General features: G+C 48.3%; 2 protein-coding genes across 5 annotated transcripts; both read left to right on the top strand.

Annotated features, from left to right (window-relative positions):
• Positions 1-573: 573 nt before the first annotated feature.
• LOC120825091 (malate dehydrogenase, cytoplasmic) lies at positions 574-9,469 on the top strand. 2 transcript variants are annotated; one of them, XM_040186478.2, is made up of 9 exons: positions 574-1,416; positions 5,106-5,204; positions 5,782-5,878; positions 7,014-7,189; positions 7,766-7,888; positions 8,376-8,552; positions 8,639-8,752; positions 8,872-8,961; positions 9,051-9,469. In XM_040186478.2, exons 1-9 carry the CDS (start codon positions 1,363-1,365, stop codon positions 9,171-9,173), a joined length of 1,053 nt encoding a protein of 350 aa, XP_040042412.2. In that variant the 5' UTR covers positions 574-1,362; the 3' UTR covers positions 9,174-9,469. The 2 variants fall into 2 exon arrangements, with proteins under 2 accessions (XP_040042412.2, XP_077935836.1); XM_078079710.1 differs by lacking the exon at positions 574-1,416 and adding an exon at positions 3,939-4,214.
• A 918-nt stretch (positions 9,470-10,387) lies between these two features.
• On the top strand, positions 10,388-17,526 carry LOC120825090 (UTP--glucose-1-phosphate uridylyltransferase). 3 transcript variants are annotated; one of them, XM_040186477.2, is made up of 9 exons: positions 10,388-10,612; positions 12,025-12,140; positions 13,617-13,724; positions 14,888-15,073; positions 15,152-15,583; positions 15,659-15,856; positions 15,944-16,186; positions 16,408-16,512; positions 16,934-17,526. In XM_040186477.2, exons 2-9 carry the CDS (start codon positions 12,042-12,044, stop codon positions 17,039-17,041), a joined length of 1,479 nt encoding a protein of 492 aa, XP_040042411.2. In that variant the 5' UTR covers positions 10,388-10,612; positions 12,025-12,041; the 3' UTR covers positions 17,042-17,526. The 3 variants fall into 3 exon arrangements, with proteins under 3 accessions (XP_040042411.2, XP_040042409.2, XP_077935834.1); XM_040186475.2 differs by lacking the exon at positions 10,388-10,612 and adding an exon at positions 11,228-11,551; XM_078079708.1 differs by lacking the exon at positions 10,388-10,612 and adding an exon at positions 11,445-11,551 and having other exon boundaries at positions 11,944-12,140.
• Positions 17,527-17,711: the final 185 nt, after the last annotated feature.

Here is a 17,711-nt window from a genome sequence, read left to right as displayed (position 1 = left end):
GTTCGGGGTGGAATGTAAGTACATTAAGTACATTAAGTACACTAACTCACACACTGGAGTGCAGTTATGAGGTATTTGTTCACTTAGAGTTCTTGTATAATTCTACTCCTCTACATCACAGAGAGACACATTGGACTTTTTACTGGTTTGTGTTCATTTGAGTTTTGGTTGCTTTTTAGAATTCAAATGTACATTAAAACACTAGTTGTATATTACAGCACAAAAATTTAAATATTGGCCTCTTACTAAATGCAGTTTTTTTTGTAAATCATCAGAGCTTTCTATCAATTAAACTAAATAGAAACGTCCAAAACTTCTTACATTTAAACAACTTGTTTGAGGAAAAACTAATATTTCGTTAAAATGGAATCATATATTTTTTACAAACTGGAAAACGGATTCTCTTTATCAACTGCTCAGATGTATTTGGTAACCTTTTGAAGAGGCCCAACGTAAACCAGTTGCACCTCCAGCGAGTGCTGATATGATGCTTATATTTGTTTTAAAAGAAGAACTTTAACTTGTACCGGATTATGTTTTGCATTATGTAGCTGACACCTGAAGAATGTTGCCGTATTCCATCGGATAAATGCTCATTTCAGAGTGAAGCCTGAGTTAGAATATACAAACAGAATATGTTGTTAGTGACCTTCGTATTTGTCTCATATGACCTCTGGGACGACCTCTGCGACTTGTATTTGACCTCAGCGACTTGGACTTCATTGAAATATAAATATAAATATTACTAATCCTGCACCAGTATTCCCAGCACCGGCCCTGCTGTCCTCCTGTGGCCCTGAAACCGGCGTTTTGGGACAAAACCTCCCGTTGCCCTGCAGTGACGTCACTGACTCCCGCACACAAAAATCCCCTTTCTGTTGGTTTTCACAACGTTAAACTTTATAATGTGCGCAGAGATGAAAAGCTCTAGCGGGCTATTTACGTCCTCAAAATCGTCTTAAGGGACTAGACTGACAGCAGCAGAGTGTGTGTGTGTGTGTGTGTGTGTGTGTGTGTGTGTGTGTGTGTGTGTGTGTGTGTGTGTGTGTGTGTAGGTGGAGGGTGGGTGGTGTCACTGAGGCACAAGGAGCCGTAAAGGTTGAACTGCAGCCGGTTTCCGGTCGCCTCCGGTGCCGTCGCCAAGTCGCACCTGCCTGTCTCTCTGTCCCTGCGGGTGTCTGTCTCTCTGTCCCTGGTCCCTGCGCGTGTCTGTCCCCCGCCGCGCCCTCTAGTCTCTCTCTCTCTCTCTCTCTCTCTCTCTCTCTCTCTCTCTCTCGGTACCGAGTCGGTTCGAGCCTCCATCTCCGCCTCAGAGGACTGTTCGGTTGTCGGTGGACGACAACAACCCCCCCGGAGGACACCATGATGACAATGCTGACCTCCATGTACCTGATGGTGCAGGCGGTGTCCTCGCAGGTGAGTTCAAAGCGGCCGCCGAGGGTCCCTGAACGCACCACCACAGAGTCCGCAGCTAAAACGTGACGCGTTCAGAGGTTTAAAACGCGGTATTTTTAATGTCCAAACGTTGTTTGTTGAACAGATTTGTGACTTAACGGGGAGACAAACTCGGTGAGGGGTTTTTTTTTACGGTCCGTTTGGTCTTCACGTGTGAAAATGGCCGCCGGAAACTCAACACCTTGGTGAAGGTGAAGGAACCCGGCGCGTTGCGTCTTTTTCTGAACCCGTCAACATTAATTCACCGACAGTCGTCTCCGGGTGGTGAAGCTCACCAAAGTGATTCAAAACGTCACATCCGGCTATGACCTTCAAGATAAAAGTCCAACTTCTTCTGATGGTGCATTCATGAATGTGGCAGAATGAATTATGCAAGTGATGAAACTGGGAACTTTAAAGGCAAATAGAAATTCAATTAATTAAATAATAAAATAAAATAAAATAATAACATTTTCAATCAAAATACATTAAAAAAATGGATTCCAAATCTAAAAAAATCTATTACTTTTTTACTAATTCATAATTTCCTTTATATCTAATAGTTTGTCTTAATAGAATCTCACAATATAAAGAATGAATATGGGGAATTTTCTCTTATGATTTATGATGGCATGCAACGTTTATTTAATTAAATTGCTAAATTACTGCATCACAAAAAACAATTATTGTAATATAATATATACAGTATATAAATATGTCTGAAGGATAAACGTATTCAGGGATTATTTAATTCAGAGTAAGGAAATATGTTTTTCACTCACTTGTAACGTAGCTGCAGATTATGAGTTGTATTTAAAACCCTGAACAAAAGTGCTGGATCAAAGATCTCGAAATTATGCATTTTTGACAAAAAAAAAGCACAGAAGATTGTGATAAAACTATTCAAAAGTACCTCTGTTAATCTTTGGTTTCTCCAAGAATTGTCTTTACACACGTTAAGCGCCAACGTGTGGACTTTTATTCTGAAGGCTCAGAGACCGGGGCTATCCCGCGCCCTGTTTAGCTGCCGCCTTCACGCAGCAGTCTCCGGCTGCAGATTATCAGCACCTCGGTCAGCTCCTGCCACAGAACCGCAGCACAGATCCAACATGGCGGCCGGTGTCCTTGACGGGCCGCAGGATGGACAGAGCTGTGCCTGCAACTCCTGCACGAAGCTGGGAGAACTTTATTGTCTGAAACGTTATATGCTGCAGCATTAATTGGGACATATCATGAAAAACTGCCGCCTTCAGTGCTCCGGAGTAGCCACCAACATTAGAGTGACTGTAAGAGTTCAGGAGTTTGATTTTCTGCAACTTTGCTACATTTCAGAGACAATTGTTGTGCTTTTTTCACTGCACTATATTACAACTTTAGTCAGTTACTCTTAGATAAGCTTGTGAATACAACACATCGGTGGCCTGTGGTGATTTTTGATGCTGAAATAAGTAGAATTGATACAATATATTTTCATAATAAAATGTTAAAGAGATTGCTAATTGTATATTAATCAGTTACAACAAATTCTACCTCCAACAGCTTCAAAAGTAATATGCTGAGTATTAACACTGTCACATATTTATGTCCTTTCTAGGAAGTGAGTATTTTTACGTTGTTGTACTTGTACCTAAGGAAGGGAGAACTTTTTCTCCAGCTGGGGATGATGTCTGCTCTATAAATGTCTGCAGATCAGACGGCTCGGCTCAGATTTGCCTTCCACAAGGCCGCAGATAACAGGCTGGAGAACGACTTAACGGGCTGGCAACTTCCTGTAGTCTGAGCAGCAAACTGGACCCAAAGTGACCTTTCACCTTTGACCCAAGGCACCGAGAGTAATTCACAGATTTTTTAAATTGTAGATATACTTTGAAGATATTACAATACCAGAACAACCTGTTTACCTGGAGAAACTTAGTGAAATTCAAATGTACTCTTATTTTGAAAAATCAGGGTGAATAGATAGAGGCCAGGAATGCTTTGGGGTATTTTTTGTGCAAATTCATCAAATCAAATCCAAAGGATAAAGATCTGAGAAACTGGTTGATTATTCCAAGATATCAAGATATTCCCAATCATTCCTGACGTGCTGTGTATGTCATTGTGATCAAGAACAAAACTTCACCGTTGCTGGTTTTTAAGTTTTCACTGAAGGTGCCAGTTGAGTTTCTATGGTGCTGTATGGATTTTAATGACTCTTGGATGGGATTCAATGGGTTTCCTGTATCAGGGTTGCAGGGATACTAGGGTGCTCCAGTGTTTCCAGAATGAAATGGTCCTCAGGAGGTTTTGAGCATGTTCCTGGGTTTGTGTACGTGTTTCTTCATAAGATCCTGAGGTTGATAACAGGCACTGTTAAAGAGTATGTCGAAGGGGACTTTTTGATTATTTGTTTGGATTAAAGAGAAATGAAATGCAGAACATCAATAGATGCAGTTCTTCTACCAACAACCGGGTGTCGTCAAAGCGCAGCTACCCAGAGTCCCACATTAAAAAGAAAAAAAATCAGAAAATCCTCCATTTATACAGCGAGCCGGTGGGCGCGGTGTGACCCGCGCGGTGCATCACGGGAAAGGGTGTTCTTCTGTCGGCTCGGCTCGCTCTCAAAAGCCTGTTTGGCGTCACGCCAAAGAACTACAAGTCCCGTGGTGCCGCGCGCGGAGCCGTTCCACCGCCTGACTCTACAGCGCGAGCACAGAGGTGACCCCCTTCATCCAGTCCGACTCTCAGCGGGGAAACAGGCAGCGCGCAGCCGAAGCATCGCGACCCGTTAAGCAGACATGGTGAGACGCGCCTTCCGCTCCGTGTGGTTCTGTCAAAGCAGCGTGTGACACGAGACCTCCGATGGCGGCCTGAATAATGCACGTATCGCTGTAACCGAGAGGAAGGCGGCAGCGTCTAGATGTAACGGAACGTTAACTAACGTCAGTCAACGTGACGCTAACGTCGTAGATTACGTTTTTACTCGGGCGTTAAATGCGTTAAATGGGTTAAACGTTCAAGGACACGTTCGCGTCGCCCGCGGCGTTTCTGCGTCGCGCAGGAGGAGACTCGTCGTCCCGTTCGTCGTTCAAGTGCGTTTCCGCCTTTTTAAAACTTGCCAACCGGCCGTAACTAACGTCCGCGCGTCTGCCTCCATTTTAATGCGGGCGCTGCGGCGTGACGTCACGTGGCCTGTGCGTTCACAGAAGATGACGCTCCGGTGTTTTCTTTCCTTCGATCCGGCTCGCAGGTGAAACCGCCGCGTCCTCCGCAGCGTTTAAGCTCCGCCGGTTTGGAGCCCAGCTTCATTCATCACGGCGCACGGGGGGGGGAGAGAAACGTCAGAAGGTTGCGCGTGAAACCGACCGCGAAGCTTGGACGAAAACGTCCCTGCGGTGTGACTCGTGCGGGCCGAGTTAAAAAGGGGCACCGAGCGCTGACGATGGAGTCTTAAATTAGACTGAATGTGGAACCTGTTCTTGCCAATGTGCGGGGCTCTGTTCGCCGCTCGATTTTCCAAACGGAGTTTGGCGACGGGTCGGATGTCCTCATTCAAAGGGTGTGTGGGAGGAGCCTCCAATAAAGGCCTCGAGCAGCCTCGCTGTGATTCAATCCGCAGACACCCCCCCCCTCCTCCTCCTCTCTGTTGTTATCTGGGTCAAATGACGAACCCGCTTTGTTTCCCCTCGCAGACCAAACCGATCCGTGTTGTGGTGACCGGCGCCGCTGGCCAGATCGCCTACTCCCTGCTGTACAGCATCGCCAAGGGGGATGTGTTCGGGAAGGACCAGGTAAGAGCCACCTCCTTGATTACGCAACGCCAGCAGCAGAGCCCCCCCCCCCTTCCCCCCTCCCTCGCCGCTGCACAGACGGCGCCGTGTGGGTCATGGCTCTTACGCAACGGACTCGTGGACAGCGTGCAGCGTGCCGTCGGCCTACCGGAGTCCTCACCAGGGGGGAATATGCGATCAGTCTGATGAGACACGGAGGGAAGAATGCGGCTCTTTTTACAGGTTTTGTGAGGTTCTGCTTCATGGCGCACACGTTGGCAGTGCCGCGATGTCACGCCTCCATCCCAGCGAGCTGATTGGCCGCGTGGCAGCGTGACAACGATCAGACTGCTGTCGATGGAAAGACTTCCTACCAATAGTCATCAGCAGCAGCTGAGAACTTGCAAAAGAAAGTCTGTTGTTAATCTGTGTGTTTTATTGGTCTCTGATAAAGTTATTTACTTATTTTTTGAATCATTTTTTGTGATAAATATTCTTCCGAGCTGCATCTTATCATTTGTGAAATTCTAGCGTGTATCTTAAGATGTGGTCAAGCGTTGTGGATCCTCGGGTTCATTGTTTTTATTGTTATTTTCAGCCAATCATCTTGGTCCTGCTGGACATCCCCCCCATGCTGCCGGTGCTGGACGGCGTCGTCATGGAGCTGCAGGACTGCGCCCTCCCCCTGCTGATGGGTGAGCCAACGCCGCCTCACTGCCCTGTTTTAACCAAAAGGCCAACAGGGAATTCATTTTTATTTTGACTTTCACAGAAAATATACACTGTTGCAGGTTTTGTTCAGCCAGATAATCCTCATTATTTAAGCCACTTTTATGATTTTTGGCGCGTGGGTGCAATGGTCAGAGTTAAAAGACTGACGTCGGCCTGCAAATGAAGTAAATCACGGCGTTTAAACGCAACTCTGTTGTAAGGGAGGACGAGTTCGGCCCAGCGAGGCCGTTTCATCGTCTCGGTTGTTGTCAACCAGCTCCGTTGAGACAAGAAGGACAACACAGTGACTCGTTCTATTCCCTGGAATAAAACGATAACATCTTGTTCGCCTCAGGCCTCATTTCAGGCCTAAGACTTTGTCGCCATGGTTACAGCCAGCTGTCTTTTTCACCCGGATGAGAACAGAAATGTTGCACAAAATTTAATCAGCCGAAAGGAGTCAAAGGGCCTTTCGACACAATAATCTGAGCTGCCGTTGATGAGGTGCACATATTGTGTTGATTGTACTCGACTTAATCTTCTGTGCTGCTGTGAGGAGGAGGAGGAGGAGGAGGAGAAAGGGGTCATAGGGGGAAGAGGAAGGAGTGTCTGAAATGAGGCCTCTGGTTGGCTGGTTCTGGCGACCGCGAGGGGAGGAGACGTGGAGCCGGACCGAAGTCCAGTCTGATAGCTGCAGCTCATCATGAACACAGAACGGATCTAATCAGGCGGCGACGAGTCGCCTCGTCTGACAGACAATGACCCCGAGGTGGAAATCTGTGGCCGAGAGTCAGATGGTCAAAGAGAATCTGCTTGAATAGAAGGTGGAGGCGCGTGAGTGAGAAGAGTGAAGGAACACTCCTCATGGAAGACGTTTCCTCTAAAGAACAAAGTACCAAATCCTTACGCTATCAAAGTGTTCCGCAGCGCTTATCTGAACAGATGAGATTCCTCAGGTCAACGGGTTGTTTTTGTTCAGTGACTTTTCAAAATCTGAAATTCAACAGTAGTTCTGGAGAGAATCAGATTCTCGGCGACAATAAGAAATAATTAATCTTCTTTAAAATGTAAAGGTCTTAATTAGCATTTGTAACCCCCCCCCCCCCCCCCCCCCCACAGAGGTGATCCCCACCGACAAAGTGGAGGTCGGCTTCAAGGACATCGACGCCGCCATCTTGGTGGGCTCCATGCCGAGGAAGGAGGGGATGGAGAGGAAGGACCTGCTGAAGGCCAACGTCGCCATCTTCAAGACTCAGGGAGCCGCCCTCGACAAGTTCGCCAAGAAGACCGTCAAGGTGACCTTGTGTTTCAGGCCCCGCCAGCTGTCCTGGAGGGGCTTTGTTTGTGTTCTCTGTCCCTCGGCATTCTGGGATTTCTTGTGCTTTTACAGAAAAAGGCTTTTCTTTGACAGCAGCTTGTGACGTCGGAGCGTCTTAACTTAAAGAAGGTCACATGATCAGAGGTTCCCATCTCTTTGCGCCTTGGAAAACTCCCACAGCGTGTTGATCAGTGGGGAGGGTCCACTGTGACGCCCAAAGAGGTCAAAGGTCAAAACGACACTGGAGGAAAGAATGAATGTGAACTTTGATGCTTTTACGACACAAAACGTCTTCTTAGAAATAAACATTTAGGAAGTAAAATACAAAGTTTACTTGTTAAAAGGTAAAGTTTGGATTCCCCTCAAATCTTTATCATATTAATCAATCTGAACCAACTTTATGTGCAACAAACGACAGAAACCATCTGTAGAATTAATATTCTTTTACAAAATTATTTATTTGTTTGTTGGAAAACCTTTTCTTTCAACCCCATCAGGCTGACGGAGGTGTGTTTTTTTTTTTTTTTTTTTTTCTCATTTCCCTGTTTTTCAGGTCGTGGTTGTTGGAAACCCGGCGAACACAAACTGTCTGATCGCCTCCAAGTCGGCTCCCTCCATCCCCAAGGAGAACTTCTCCTGCCTGACCCGGCTGGACCACAACCGGGCCAGCTCGCAGGTACACACACGCACACACACGCACGCACACACAGGCGTAGGGAACAAGGAACCTGCCAGTTAGATTTTTATTTTTCCTTCTTACCTCGGGTGGAAATGGACTCAGAGCCTTGGAACTATTTTTTATTTGTCAATTTAAATTGAAACGTCCTTTTCGGTGAGATGTTTTCTCCATGGAGAACTTCTCTTTAATGGTTTTTACTCGTGTCCCATAGAAGGTCATGTGACCGACAGCAGCCCTTTGAAGAAGTGAAACCAGACCAAACGTCCTCGCGCTCAAAGACCTGAACTGAAGTTGTTCCTCCCGTGTGAAAGTCTGTGATGTAACGTGTGAAATATGTTTGGATCAAAGTCAACAGAAGAAACTCCACCGCTGAATGACACAGAATGTTTTATCAGTTGCTGTTTCAGTTTCTTCTCACCGGCTGAAGCTGCGTTGCTCCTCCCCCTTTTCAAACATGTCCGCCCCCCCCCCCCCCCGCCTGCAGGTGGCGATGCGTTGCGGCGTGTCCTCTGACAAAGTGAAGAACGTCATCATCTGGGGGAACCACTCCTCCACGCAGTACCCCGACGTCCACCACGCCAAGGTCACCGTGAGCGGCGCCGAGAAGCCCGCCTACGACGCCGTGAAGGACGAGGCCTGGCTCCGGGGAGACTTCATCTCGGTGAGCGTCCTCGCGCCGAGGAGACGCACTTCTTTTTCATTTCCTCGTGTCGTCTTCTCCAACCGCTTCCCGTCTCCGCCCCGCAGACGGTGCAGCTGCGCGGCGCCGCCGTCATCAAGGCCAGGAAGCTGTCGAGCGCCATGTCCGCCGCCAAGGCCATCTGCGACCACGTGAGGGACATCTGGTTCGGCACCAAGGAGGTCCGTGTGGACGCCGTGTTTCAGTGTGACGCGTAGCAACAAGTCACTAGTTGATGGCGTCTTGTTGTTGTTGTTGTTGACCCAGACTGAGTGGCGCTGTTGTCGCTTCCTGTCCACAGGGCGAGTTCATCTCCATGGGCGTGTACGCTGCCGGGAACTCCTACGGCATCCCGGAGGACCTCATCTACTCCTTCCCCATCGAGATCAAGGTGAGCGTCAGGAGGAGCAAAGGAGGCGCACGACTCTTACGGCTCGACCTCTGACCTCTCCCCTTCTTTCTTCTGCTCGTGCCTCACAGAACCAGACCTGGAAGATGGTCGACGGGCTCCCCATCAACGACTTCTCCCGCGGCAAGATGGACGCCACGGCGGCCGAGCTGGTGGAGGAGCGCGACACCGCCCTGGACTTCCTGTCGCAGTGACTCGCACCCGCCGGCCGGCAGCCGCGCTCGGGGCCCCCAAAGGGCGGCTGCTCGCGGCTCTGACCAAGAAGAAGAAGAAGAAGAAACAACAGCCCTCGTCGCTTAGTAACCGTCCCAGCTGGCATCTGTGTGTCCTCTCTGTCCCTCTCTGTGTGCGTGTCTCTAGGCCACCTTAAAGAAACCCGATTAACCACCACAACCTCCACGTGGGGACGTCTCTGTTGGACGACGACGCGCACCAGCTGCCCCAAACTGTAACAAACACGTTGTCACCAATAAAACAACAAGCAAACCGACCACTTGTTCTCTTTATGTTCAGACGTCAGTTTTCACTCGAAGGCTTCTAATGGTTTATAATGAGTGAATCAGTGAAGTTTAACACACACGGATTTTAAGCTCTTTTCAGTTCTACGTTGAGCTCCGAAATGTTTGAAAAGAACTTTCAGCTTTGTTGACATCTTTCCTCTGGAAATAGATTGTAAATCACCTTTTTACAACATGACATGTTCAATTACATTAAAATACACTTGCATGCAGTACGAACATCAAAACAAACAAACCGATGGCTTCTAATTGAAGCTTAACTTTAATACAGAGTCATTCATCATTTGAGTTTTTCTGGGTGTTTCAGCTATTGGATGCGTGGAAACCGGAGGCTCCTGTTTTATATGATGCTGGACGTCTGATTATTTGTGGTGTAAACTGATACTTTAAAAGTTAAACCTCTTAAGTGTGTATTATGTCTACTGAAGCTTTCTAACGTTCAGCGCATCATTCTGACCACGTGGGGGCAGCATCGACCCAAACAACACAAACGGATATTTTATTTTTATTTTCGTACGTCATCTCTGGATATCCAGAAACATCCAGGTTATTATATTCTGTTCAACATGAGGGTTTATGGTTTCTAGGCTGATTATAAAGTCACTATTTTTATGGCTACAAGTACGTATAATATGTGTATATTATATGCAGAATACATTTATGAAAATTAAGCTTCCATAAAATTTGTAAAGGTTTAATATACTAAAAGCTGAAAACGCAAATAATAAAAGTTGATTTCAATAAAAGTAAAGAAAGAAAAAAAAAATAAAGCAGTTGCAGTAAAATTGACCAGTCTGGATGGGCGGGGCATGTTGGCAACTCCTCCCGCCCCCCCGTTTGAGTGACGGGCGTCTTCCACTAATCGCCGTTCTGTGACACTTGTCTCCCGTGACGTCACGTGCGTCGGTGACGTACCAGCCCGTCCGGCCCGCTCCAGCCGCAGAAGAAGAAGGAGAAGAAGAAGAAGAAGAAGAAGCCGCGGCGGCTTTTAACGCTTCGTGCGACTTGTGGAGACGAAGCATCCGGTCCGAGCCGCGGTCTCCCGGGTTGTCTGTCCCGCGGGCAGCTTGTCCGGTGTCTCGGCCGTGTTTCTGAAGCCCTTCCGGTGCGCGCAGGTGGGTAAACTTCAGCCCTGCGGCTGCGCGTGCACGAGATGTTTGTCCAGGAGCGTGTCCGCGCGGCCTCCGAGGCGCAAAGTGGAATAAATGCACTAAAAGCTGAAACGTGTGAACATCTGGCATGAACCCGCTTCAGTACCGCGCGCGCGCGCGTGTAGTGTGTGGGTGTGTGTGTGTGTGCGCGTGCGCGCGTCTCTGTATCAATTACCAAGACAAGTTCACACAAACACTCAAATAGTCATATTATTAAAATAGTTAAATAAGACCATAAAGGTCGAAATATGCATATTCCTATTTAAATTATTCACCTTGAGCACGAGTTTTATTATAAAATGTAATATTAAGTTGAAAGTGATCAAAGACAGGTGAAAGTTTATCTCTCAGGTTGAGGGATCAAGACACACGTTCCACACACACACACACACACACACACACACATACTCACGCACACACACAAAAACACACACATACACGGACACACACACGTACACACACACACACAGACGTTCGACTTTGTAATAATTAAGACATTAATGTTTGTTTTATTTAAGGGAAAGAACAAAAATATTATCAAGTTATACGTAAAGTACCCATTTCAGAACAATCACACACACACACACACCTGTCTGTGTGCGCGTGAGTATGTGTGTGTGCGTGAGTGTGTGCGTGTGTGTGTCCGTGTATGTGTGTTTTTTTGTGTGTGTGCGTCAGTATGTGTGTGCGTGCGCGTGCGCGTGTGCGTGCGCGTGTGTGTCCGTGTATGTGTGTGTTTTTGTGTGTGTGCGTCAGTATGTGTGTCCGTGTGGCGCTCAGGTCGGACTCTCAGCTCTGATCTTCCTCTCGGTGGAGGATGAGGAGGACGTCTGTTGTTCTCTGACAGCTGCTCGTCGATTTCTGTTCTTCTTTTTACAACCGGAATGTCTCTGACTGTAGCTGGTAAGTTTCGGGCGTCTCGCTGTGTGATTCCTCACTCTGTTCATGTTAAATGTCTCATGAATGTGTGAAAAAAAACAACATGTAACCCTCAAAGCGCCGTTGAACACTAGAAACAGAGCAGCTTCTTTCACTGTTTAACAACGTTAACGTGTAATAATACAAGTTTATTACTAGTTGAACAGGCAGATGTTGGCTGCTTGTCTACTTTTGGGGATTAATTGTGAAATAATGTTCTGGTCTCGTCTGTATGTGGAGGAAAGATTTCACTGGTTTCTGCACTAAAGTTTAAACACAGTCAGAAACAACTACGCGGCAGCTGAACATATTTTGCAGCGAAATGATTTTCCGTCTTCATGGGAGATGATTGAAAGTACCCACATCTGGTTTCGTAGCCCCACCGGGCCGCCGTTTTTAAAGTCGGGGGTTAAGAGTCAACGAAGCGGCGTTAAACTAGACGGCGGCGTGTGTTGCAGACCTGAGCGGCGGCGTGATGACGGAGTTCCAGGAGAAGCTCCGTCAGCAGCACGAGGACTCCATGCACCGCGAGCTGCAGGCGCTGCTCGCCACCGCCAACGAGGCCGAGGCCGAGGTGAGCGCCGTCCGCACCCCCCCCCGATGACCTCCAGCTGATACTCATTCTGGCAGCCGCCATTTTTGATTTTGGGGGTTTTTTGCAACCAGTTTATGGTCCGTTTGACGCTAAATGGATTATTTACTAAACGACCATCATGCCGTGTTGAAACTAGAGGCTGAGACCATAAACTCGTGTTCACGACGTTTACTGAGGGAATAAATCGGGAGAGAAGTGGCGTCATTTCCTCATAGACGTCTATGGGAGCAGAGGAGTCGCCCCCTGCTGGTCACTACAGAGAAGTAGAGTCATTTCCTCATAGACGTCTATGGGAGCAGAGGAGTCGCCCCCTGCTGGTCACTACAGAGAAGTAGAGTCATTTCCTCATAGACGTCTATGGGAGCAGAGGAGTCGCCCCCTGCTGGTCACTACAGAGAAGTAGAGTCATTTCCTCATAGACGTCTATGGGAGCAGAGGAGTCGCCCCCTGCTGGTCACTACAGAGAAGTAGAGTCATTTCCTCATAGACATCTATGGGAGCAGAGGAGTCGCCCCCTGCTGGTCACTACAGAGAAGTAGAGTCATTTCCTCATAGACGTCTATGGGAGCAGAGGAGTCGCCCCCTGCTGGTCACTACACAGAAGTAGAGTCATTTCCTCATAGACGTCTATGGGAGCAGAGGAGTCGCCCCCTGCTGGTCACTACAGAGAAGTAGAGTCATTTCCTCATAGACGTCTATGGGAGCAGAGGAGTCGCCCCCTGCTGGTCACTACAGAGAAGTAGAGTCATTTCCTCATAGACGTCTATGGGAGCAGAGGAGTCGCCCCCTGCTGGTCACTACAGAGAAGTAGAGTCATTTCCTCATAGACGTCTATGGGAGCAGAGGAGTCGCCCCCTGCTGGTCACTACAGAGAAGTAGAGTCATTTCCTCATAGACGTCTATGGGAGCAGAGGAGTCGCCCCCTGCTGGTCAGGAGAGAGAATGCAGGTTTAAGAGAACCAGATGTTTCATCCTACGAAAGAGTCTTGACCAATCCGCACCGTCTCAGTCTAAAATCCGCTGTCTTATGTCACTTTATTGTTTGTTCATTTCAACGTCTTGAATGTTCATTTGGAAACTGCAGCGTGTGTTTTCGTGGTTTCACGCGAGGCAACAAGGGTCACGGACTGAATATTTTGCTCTCACAAATATTTGTAAAGTAAGAGAGTCCACTCGGCCATCTTATCACTCAGATAAAACACACTCACACGAGGTGAACAACCGAGAGATCACGCACACGCATGCGCACACGCACACACACGTCACGCCGCGGTGATTTGGATGATATTGACGTTGTGCAGTAGTTTAATCACACAGAAGCACCCAAGAAACAGGCTTCACCGCAAATGACCTTTATCGCGACCAGTTTTACGCAACAGGAACTGAAAGCTTGAACACATTCGTGTTCCGTGAGTCCGGTTCAGTTCTTCTGATGTTCGGCTTCTGCTCCCTCAGATCTCCAGGAAAGATTTCGATGGCTTCAAGAAGCTCTTCCACAGATTCCTGCAGGTCAAAGGTCCCGCAGTCGACTGGGCCAAGATCTCCCGGCCGCCGGAGGACTCGGTGAGACGCCGAGTACACACACACACACACACCAAACACACACTTCTCGTGTTGCAACCCTCTGCTGTAATCTGAGGTCGGAGGTCAGACAGCGGCTCGGTGGGACTGCAGAGTCACAGATCTTCAGCTCCTCCTGATGTCAATACGTTTATTTTATCTTATCTCTGCACGTCTACAAATAAAATGTGATGTAATGAATCAAATAAATATAGTAAAATAAAAGTAACAGTAGAAGAATAACGTTGTATAAAATGGAATTTAAGTTCCTTAAAGTTGTTAAACAGAACTTTATATTAGATTTAGTTACTTTAAACCAGTCTGTGCAGGTTCATTTAAATGAAGCACAAAGTGATAAAGTCCAAACACAAAGCTGCTGAAACGAGTTAAAGTAACCAGATATGAAGAAGAAGGACTGAAGCCAACGATTCATCACCAGTGTGGCATGTAACACACACACACACACACACACACACACACACACACACACACACACACACACACACACCTCCCTAAATACCCGAGCACACTGAAGGTCAGGACCAGAATAGTTTTGACCGACGAAGCATTCGAGTCGTTTTAGGGCGGCGAGGTCAGACGGACCTTCGTCTCCTGTCTTCATGTGCCTCCTTCCCTTCCCCCCTTGTTCCCTCGGCCCCTTGTTCCCTCGCGCCTCCAGTGTTTCCTAACCGTAATAAGCACCAAGTCCCACAATGCATTGTTGTCGCTGTGAAGGCCAATCACAGAATATGGGACCGTGTCCTGAGGGCGCATATACACACACACACACACACACACGGTGTCCATAAATACGCGTGTCCTTTCGGCTGTCACGCGTCTCTGGCGACCTCTCAAAGGTCAGAACTGCCGCTCTGGACGGGATTCAGTCAAACTTGGTGAGGTGATGTGTCGGCTCCTTCAACAGGTCCCTGAAGCATGAAGCTCATTCTGGAGCTCTGATCCTTTAAAATAACAGTCCCACATGAGACGTGTCCCTTTTGTCCCCGTGGAGACACGCTGGGACTCTTTAGCGTAGCGTAGCTAGCGCGCGTTGCCCGTTAATTGTCCTAATGTATGCGGCTTATTCACGCACGGGCCAAACCGCGTCCCTCCGGCTCATGCCGGTCTCTCTCTCCCGGTCTTTACGTCTCCGTGTCTCCGCTCAGATCCGTCCCTACGAGAGCATCCGGACGGAGGGTCTCCCCGACAACATCAGCGCCAGCCTCAACAAGCTGGCCGTGGTCAAACTGAACGGCGGCCTGGGGACCAGCATGGGCTGCAAGGGCCCCAAGAGCCTGATCAGCGTGCGCAGCGAGAACACCTTCCTGGACCTGACGGTGCAGCAGATCGAGGTGGAGCCGCATTAGAGACGGAGACGCCACCATTTCCTGTGAAAAGTGGGGAAGTGAACGGCCGTTTTTCTCTTTCAGCATCTGAACAAAACCTTCAACGCCGACGTGCCGCTCGTCCTCATGAACTCCTTCAACACGGACGAGGACACGAAGAAGATCCTGCAGAAGTACAAACACCACCGGGTGAAGATCCACACCTTCAACCAGAGCCGGTACCCGCGGATCAACAAGGACTCGCTGCTCCCCATCGCCAAGGACATGGCGACGGGCGGCGAGGTCGGCGAGGCCTGGTACCCGCCGGGCCACGGGGACATCTACGCCAGCTTCGCCAACTGCGGCCTGCTGGACAAACTGCTGGCCGAGGGGAAGGAGTACGTCTTCGTGTCCAACATCGACAACCTGGGCGCCACCGTGGACCTCTTCATCCTGCACCACCTGATGAGCCAGCCGGCCGAGCGCCGCTGCGAGTTCATCATGGAGGTCACCGACAAGACGCGGGCCGACGTCAAGGTCAGCGCAGGGTTTTTTTTTATATCTCCTCCTCTCGGCTCGGCCGCTCAGTCCTCCTCCTCCTCCTCCTCGCAGGGCGGCACGCTGATCCAGTACGAGGACCACCTGAGGCTGCTGGAGATCGCGCAGGTACCGAAGGCCCACGTCGACGAGTTCAAGTCCGTCACCAAGTTCAAGATCTTCAACACCAACAACCTGTGGATCTCCCTGCCCGCCATCAAGAGGCTGCAGGAGGAGAACGCCATGGACCTGGAGATCATCGTCAACCCCAAGGTGAGACGCCGTCCTCCTCAGGCGGTCCGGCCGCGTCCTCTGGCGGGACGCTTTTTTTATTTCCTCAACGTCTCTTTCCCCCCGCAGACGCTGGACGGCGGCCTGAACGTCATCCAGCTGGAGACGGCCGTGGGCGCCGCCATCAAGAGCTTCAACAACGCCATGGGCGTGAACGTGCCGCGCAGCCGCTTCCTGCCGGTGAAGACGTCGTCCGACCTGCTGCTGGTGATGTCCAACCTGTACAGCATGGACGCCGGCTCGCTCACCATGAGCAAGAGGAGGGAGTTCCCCAGCACGCCGCACGTCAAGCTGGGCGGCTCCTTCACCAAGGTCGGCTTTCTTACTCTACCGTTTTATCCACAAGTATCACTTCATCACTTCATTTTGAGAATATTACTATTACAAATATTTCTTCCATTATATATGTTCATGAATAATAAAAGATCACAGCGGTTTGTTAGTCTTTGGATGAATGAGGCCACATGTTGGAAGGGGTTTTATTTTTGTGAAATCGATAAATAAGATCGGTTTCAGAGACGTTGGCGTTGCAGGTTCAGGAGTTCCTGTCCCGGTTTGAGAACATCCCGGACATGCTGGAGCTCGACCACCTCACCGTGTCCGGAGACGTCACCTTCGGGAAAAACGTCTCGCTGAAGGTGAACGAAAACAAACGCGGCTGATGAGAAATTCAGATTTTTCTTCACATATTAGATATAAAGAATGTAGTATTTCTAAGAAAGGTATTAAATACTATGATAAAGTTGTACTATAGTAATATCTCAAAAAAGTTAAATCATAGTATTGATTTAGAAGGTCAAAAAAAAAAAAGTTTAAAAGTCATTGTACCGTGTAAAAAAAAAAAAAAAAGTCTAGAAAACACATCGTATCGCATGTCGGTCCAGAAGCGTCTCGTGTGGTGTTTTGAAATGACGTTTGTCATTCTAGCATGTTGTGAGACGCGTCCTAAGCATGTAAAAAAAGAACACGGTTGTTACGGTGACGAAAGAAAAGGATTCGAATACTTTTCCGAATGACAATCGCTGCGTTTTGATGATCTGACCTTTTGACCTTCGCCAGGGAACCGTCATCATCATCGCCAATCACGGGGACCGGATCGATATTCCGGCCGGGGCGATGCTGGAGAACAAGATCGTCTCAGGGAACCTGCGCATCCTCGACCACTGATGCATGCTGGGAAAACAAAAAGCAGCAGCCCACAGAAACAAGCCGGCCGATCGCACCTCGAACTCACGTGTCACTGACCGCACAAGGGTCAAAGGTCAACCTGCTGAACTCATTACTGCAAACTAACCAAAGTCTGAAGCTTCTCAAATCATTTCAAATTAGAGGTTTGGGGATTTAAATGATATTTGTTTTTAAATCAGTTGGATTTATCTTCATGATGGTTGAAAATATTGATATAGATTGATAATATATTGCCTTCCTAAACACGTCGTGAAGACTTGATGCTTTGTCATGCATGTGTGTACATATATACACGCAGCGTGTACATGTATACACATAGTGTGTACATGTACACACAGTATGTGCACGTACATGCATGCAGGATTGCCGACAAGAAGTTCATGTTTCTGTTCAACTTTGCCAAAAAACAACAGCTGGGTTTGTAAATGACCTTCACATTAAAACACGTTTCCATGGAGACCAAAGCGCTTCAACAAGACGGGGATCCGCCTGAGTAACAGTTCCACGAGAAGAGAACAGGTCCGCGTTAAAACAAACTGATGATGTGTTCTGATTTAAAACGGCTTCCTGTTTCACAATAAAGCCGCCGTTTATTCATATTTAACTCCACGCTCGCTCTACTGAAAAGAGGACGTGATCGTAAAGAGCT

Source organism: Gasterosteus aculeatus, chromosome 9 (assembly GCF_964276395.1).
Source record: "Gasterosteus aculeatus chromosome 9, fGasAcu3.hap1.1, whole genome shotgun sequence".
Classification (NCBI taxonomy): domain Eukaryota; kingdom Metazoa; phylum Chordata; class Actinopteri; order Perciformes; family Gasterosteidae; genus Gasterosteus; species Gasterosteus aculeatus.
The sequence above is the reverse complement of the archived record's forward strand: the minus strand, read 5'-3'. Positions and strand labels throughout refer to the sequence as shown.